Here is a 6,382-nt window from a genome sequence, read left to right as displayed (position 1 = left end):
AATCCTCGTACACTGTTGGTGGGAAGGTAAATTAGTACAATTACTATGGAAAACACTTTGGAGGTTTCCCCCAAACAAACAAACAAACAAAAACCTAAAAATAGAACTAACACATGATCCATTCATCCCACTGCTGGGTACATACCTAAAAGAAAGGAAATCAGTATATTGAAGAGATATCTGTACTCCTCTGTTTTTTTGCAGCACTGTTCATAATAGCCAAGATTTGGAAGCAGCTAAGTGTCCATCAACAGATGAATGGATAAGAAAATACAGTACATATATACAGAACACTATTTAGCCATAAAAAAGAATGAGATCCTGTCATTTGCCACAACATGGATACAATTGGAGATCATTATGTTTGTTAAGTGAAATAAGCCAGGCATAGAAAGACAAACTTTACATGTTCTCGCTTATTTGTGGGATCTAAAAATAAAAACAACTGAATTCATGGAGATAGAGAGTAGAAGGATGGTTACCAGAAGCTGGGAAAGGTAGTGGGCATAGCGAGGAAGTGGGGATGGTTAATGGGTACAAAAAAATAGCTAGAAAGAATAAGACAAAGTATTTGATAGCACCATAGGGTGACTTTAGTCCATCATAATTTAATTGTACACTTTAACTAAAACAGTATGATTGGATTGCTTGTAACACCAAAGTAAATGCTTGAGGGGATGGATACTCCATTTTCCATGATGTGATTACTATGCATTGCATGCCTGTATCAAAGTATCTCATGTATTCCATAATTATATACACCTACTATGTACCTACAAAAAATAAACATAAAACACTAAAATTTGATACAGAGCTAATCAAAACAGTATGGTATTGGCTTATACACAGACATACAGACCAATGGAATGGAATAAAGAGCCCATACATATATGGTTAAATGATTTTGACAAGGATGCCAAGACTTTGATGGTGGAAAGGATAGTCTTTTCAACAAATGGTAGTAAGAAAACTGGATATCCACATGAAAAAGAATGAATTTGATACCTTACCTTACACCACATACAAAAATTAACTCAAAATAAATCAAATCCCATATAAATTAATCAGAATTTCTAGGGGCGGGCCTGGACGTCGTATTTTTAAAGCTCCCTGTGTGATCCTAAAGTGAAACAAGGTTTAGAACAAGGTTCTAAACAAGGTTTAGCCGCAGTGCAGTGGAACAGGCTACGTGGCTCCTAAAGCAGTTCCGAAACATTTTTGAGCTATTTTTAACAATGACAACACTGGGCCCCCGAGACAAGTTTTAACTAACTTTGAAGGTCAGTGTTCATTAGCAGATACATTATTGATGAAATTGGTCTCATTACTTTTCATCGTTTCTCATACATAAAGTAAGGGTATTCCGAAAACTTCTATATGGAAATAAAAGAGGGAGGAAAACTTTGTGAAAGAACGAAGACATTTGGAACCCAAGAGTTTGATAAAAACAGATGGAAAGTGTAGCTAGAATTCGTGAGACTGACATTCAGAAATACCCTGTTCTCTTCACTAAATTCCTAACCAAGTTGTTGAGTTAGAAAACCCATGGTATAAAGAGGCTGATTTCTAAAATATGCTATTAATTTAGGTAGTGAATGCTGGTTGTCACATAGAGAAAAGCATCTTGTAAATAAGTAATGCTCAATTTTCCTTTATGTGTTCCAACGATATTCTTCTGTTTCTCACTCAAAACTGACAGCATCTCTCATCATAACGATGGCATGTCAGCAACTGCAGAAGTCAAACGAGACGGGCGGATCACGAGGTCAGGAGATCGAGACCATCCTGGCTAACACGGTGAAACCCCGTCTCTACTAAAAAAATACAAAAACTAGCCGGGCGAGGTAGCGGGCGCCTGTAGTCCCAGCTACTCGGGAGGCTGAGGCAGGAGAATGGCGTGAACCCGGGAGGCGGAGCTTGCAGTGAGCTGAGATCCGGCCACTGCACTCCAGCCTGGGTGACAGAGCGAGACTCCGTCTCAAAAAAAAAAAAAAAAAAAAAAAAAAAAAAAAAAAGAGTCTAGGTAGAAACAACTCAGGAAGGGAATGTGCTATATTCTTTCTCTAGAAATCCATTTGCTTCTTTCTTTACAATTTTGAGAAAAACAATGGGAATCACAATAGGCTAAATTTTCTTTTTATTAAGAGAAAGCTTTGCTTCACCCAGGAGGTGAAGGCTGCAGTGAGCCATGATCAAGCCACTGTCTCCAGGTGACTGAGACCCTGTCTCAAAAAAAAAAAAAAAAAAAAAAGCATGTTTAAATTTTCAAACTAAAACATAATCATTCCCTCCTTACATATTAAAAATGTAATAGCTAACTCTGAAGCTACCAAGAAAGCTGATGAGCATAGAGGTGATTCAAGTATTAGAAGACCTGCTGGACGAGATTAACTTTCATATTCTTGCCAACACAGAAGATCTATAATTCCAGGCCAGGCACTGTGGCTCATGCCTGTAATCCCAGCACTTTGGGAGGCTGAGATGGGTGGATCACTTGAGGTCAAGAGTTCAAGACCAGCCTGGCCAACATGGTAAAACCTTGTCTCTACTAAAAATACAAAAATTAGCTGGGCATGGTGGTGGGTGCCCATAATCCCAGCTACTTGGGAGGCTGAGGCAGGAGAATCGCTTGCACCCAGGAGATGGAGGTTGCAGTGAGCCAAGATTGTGCCACTGTACTGCAGCCTGGGTGGCAGGGTGATACTCTGTCTCAAAAAAAACTATAATTCCAAAGAAATATACTTGTACCTCAATCCTAGCAACATAAATAAAACTATTATTACTATTATTATTATTATTTTGAGACAGGGTCTTGCTCTGTCACCCAGGCTTGAGTGCAGTGGTATGATCTTGGCTCACTGCAACCTCCACTTCCCCGGTTCAAGCAATTCCCCTGCCTCAGCTCCCTAAGTAGCTGGGATTACAGGCGCACACCACCACGCCTGGCTAATCTTTTTGTATTTTTAATAGAGACAGGGTTTCACCATGTTGGCCAGACTGATCTCGAAACCCTGACCTCAGGCAATTCACCTGCCTCGGCCTTCCAGAGTGCTGGGATTACAGGTGTGAGCCACCATGCCCAGCCTATAGTTAGTATTTTAATGGCACGTTTCTCTGCTTTTGGAAAAGGAGCTCTGTATTTGCAGTTTTGTTTTGGTGAAGCCCCACAAATTATGTAGCTGGCCCTGGTGCCAGCTTACCCATTGATAGCCTGTCCAGCTTTGATCAAGTCACTTACCCTCTGCACCAGTTTTCTCACCTCCCAAATGGGAATATTTACCCTGCGTGAACATTTGTGCATATGTGCATGTGTATGTCTCTGTGTCTCTCTGTGTATGTGTGTATGTATGAAAGTGGTTTGAAAAAGTATAGATGCTTTAAAATATTGGGTGGCATTGTTGTGACTGTGAATAATTTTTAACCACTGCCCTACCTGGAGTCTGACTCTTTAGCCAAACACATTTACTGGAAATGAAGAAATTAATTCATTTAATTCATTATTTTCCATGGGGCTTTCTAGACAAACATTTGAGAAAGGAGCTAAATGATTCATGTGGTCCATAAAGGTATCACTTTTATAGACTGGTAATTATTTTATTATTATTATTATTTTGAGATAGAGTTTTGTTCTTGTCGCCTATGCTGGAGTGCAATGGCGTGTTTTTGGCTCACTGCAACCTCTGCCTCCTGGGTTCAAGCGATTCTCCTGCCTTAGCCTTCCTAGTAGCTGGGATTACAGGCAGCCACTACCTCGCCCGGCTAATTTTTGTATTTTTAGTAGAGATGGGGTTTCGCCATGTTGGCCAGGCTGGTCTCAAACTCCTGACCTCAGGTGATCCACACGCCTCGGCCTCCCAGAATGCTGGGATTACAGGCGTGCACCACCATGCCTGGCCTTAGACTAGTGATTTTATAGATGGCATTTCTTCACACGACTAAAAGCAGAGTCTAAACTGAAAATGATGCCAAAACACTAGACTTCAGTCAACAGTCTTAAAAGCCTAAACTGTCAAATACACTATTTGATAAACCCTCTGACTTTTAAGTAACTCAAAGGAAAAACACCAGCAGGAGAGCAGAGTGCCCCCAGAATCGTCCTTGGGCCATCTGTAGATCTTGTCTCACGATTCAGTACTGCTGAGTGTAAACAGAGACACTGCTGTAAATAGAAGCAAAACTGTCCCTGCACTCAGATGGCTGCATCTGGGAGCTCTGCCAAATTAGAGGATTTATGGGTCTGAGAGCCAGGTGGGTTCCAAAGCAGACGCTAGGGTCTCACATCTGAACTTCTACTTAACACACACTTGGTACAAACTCTGACAATATTGTGACCCTTGGTAAAGTGACTATTAATCCCTATCACTGGGGCTTTCATGAGCCCTTTACACATCCTCCTGACTCTCCTTGGAGACCGTGTAGGTAGCTGGCTGAGGGGTGTGGCTAGGACCTTTGGGCAAGCTCTTCTACCAAGAGGCTGGCCCTGAAGAGCCACACTTGTAACTGATCAATAGGTTAACAGGCTGGTGGGGGTAGAACTCTGAATGCTTCACCGTTTCTGCGTCCTCGAAGTTGGTCAACATCTCCCTCCTCCAGGGTGGCAGAATCCACTTTGAAGTGTTCTCTCTCCCTGGCCCTCCCACTCCCTAACCTTTGCCCTCTTTCTAATTGCCCTGATCTCATCCCAACCTCCGTAGCTATGTTTAAAGTCCACCTCTGGGGAACAGACAGATGGAATGTTCCAGATAATCCCTTTCCCAGTCCTGCCTGACATCTGGGTAGGGGGTTTGTCCCTGGACTTCTGGGACACTGGCTGGGGTTTGAGGAGAGAACCCAGTACCTACCTGGCTGCAGGATGAAGCTGGCCAGTGGCTTCTTGGTTTTGTGGCTCAGCCTTGGGGTTGGCCTGGCTCAGAGTGACACGAGCCCTGATGCGGAGGAGTCCTATTCAGACTGGGGCCTTCGGCACCTCCGGGGAAGCTTTGAATCTGTCAACAGCTACTTCGATTCTTTTCTGGAGCTGCTGGGAGGGAAGAATGGAGTCTGTCAGTACAGGTGCCGATACGGTGAGCGTGCGCTTTCTCTTTCTGTGAAAACTGTCGCTGGTGGACCCATGGGTAGCCCCAGAGAGGCCACGATCTGTCTTGGACTTTTTCCTGTTAACCATTTAGAGCTGCCAGCTTTAGCAGATAAAAATGTAGGACACCCAGTGAAATGTGAAATCCAAACGAACAACAAATAAGTCATTAGTATAAGTATGTCCAGTGAAATACCTGGAACATACTTATCCTGACAAATTCTTCATTATCTCAAACTCACATTTCACTGAGCTTCCTGTATTGTATCTGGGTAACCTTCTCTGGGCCATTTTATGAGTTTGTTGTGAGGCTGTTCTTAGGAAAAGGTTACCTGGGGTGGGAAGAAGGAGGGTGGGTGTGAGAGGTCTCTGTGAGGAGTTCCCAGGGATGAAAACTGAAGCTGAACATGGAAAGAAAAATCTGCCACGGGGCAAAACTGCCTCTTCAGTTACTGTGTGCTCAGCTTGGAAACAAATTCTCCCTCCCTGCTGCTGCAGTTCACACCGTCCTCCCAGCTCTCGGTCCCTGACTGGCATCAATTTGCTGGACTTTCCCAAGGGAGCTGTTCCTGCCTGCAATGACAGGCCTGCTGTGGAGAGGAAGGGTTCGTGGCTCACCAGGGATCCCAAGGGCTGTACCCTGGGCTTGGTGCCAGATGTAGAATTGTGAGCTGGCAGGAGCACTTCCCCTACCTTGCCTGAGTAGGAGTGGGGTACACAGGAGCTAAGGTGCACACCTGACTGCCGGTACGGAGTCCCTGGCACCAGTGCTTCCTTCACCGGGCCCTGGAAATTAATGTAATGGGAGCAAAATGTGGAGCCCCAGGCCCTGAAGCTGGGTGGCACCTTGTAATTGCCAATGCGCATGAAAGCATACACAGTCTCAGGTCACCGGTAGCATTAGTTTTATTGTTTAATTTGTCAACTATCTCATCATGGGATTAGAAATGAAAACGGTCAGTTTAGCCTAACAGGAAAAAACATTTGAGAAATATTTCCTCCAAATAACAGAGAAAAAGTCAGCTTTCCAGAGATGCACGAAAAAACTACAAACTTCCCAGATTCACCCCATAAGTCTCTCTATTCGTTTCTGAGTGGGGAAAATCGCTTCCTTAGACACTAACAGTGACTAGGAGGTAATGGTTCATCATTGCATCAGGACCCAAAGTTTTGCAGCATAGATAGTTTAACCATCTATGGTTAAAATCTGTGGTTAAACCATCTATACTGCAGCTTCTTTGTGAAAGCTTCACAGAGAAAAATGCCTGGTCTGTTAGGACCCACCTGGCCCTAAAACCATGTATTTGT

At 43.5% G+C, this 6,382-nt stretch overlaps 1 protein-coding gene across 3 annotated transcripts in view; it reads left to right on the top strand.

Moving 5' to 3' along the window:
* Window positions 1-4,711: 4,711 nt before the first annotated feature.
* The window catches only part of PLA2G12B (phospholipase A2 group XIIB), a 30,364-nt gene continuing 28,693 nt past the window's right edge, over window positions 4,712-6,382 (top strand). For all 3 annotated transcript variants that reach the window (XM_033209266.1, XM_033209265.1, XM_033209264.1), the window contains exon 1: window positions 4,712-5,063. In XM_033209266.1, the coding sequence (XP_033065157.1) occupies window positions 4,853-5,063 (211 nt within the window). In that variant the 5' untranslated portion in view covers window positions 4,712-4,852. The remainder of the gene's footprint in view (window positions 5,064-6,382) is intronic.

Source organism: Trachypithecus francoisi, unplaced genomic scaffold (genome assembly GCF_009764315.1).
Source record: "Trachypithecus francoisi isolate TF-2019V2 unplaced genomic scaffold, Tfra_2.0 Lachesis_group9, whole genome shotgun sequence".
NCBI classification, from domain to species: Eukaryota; Metazoa; Chordata; class Mammalia; order Primates; family Cercopithecidae; genus Trachypithecus; species Trachypithecus francoisi.
The sequence above is the reverse complement of the archived record's forward strand: the minus strand, read 5'-3'. Positions and strand labels throughout refer to the sequence as shown.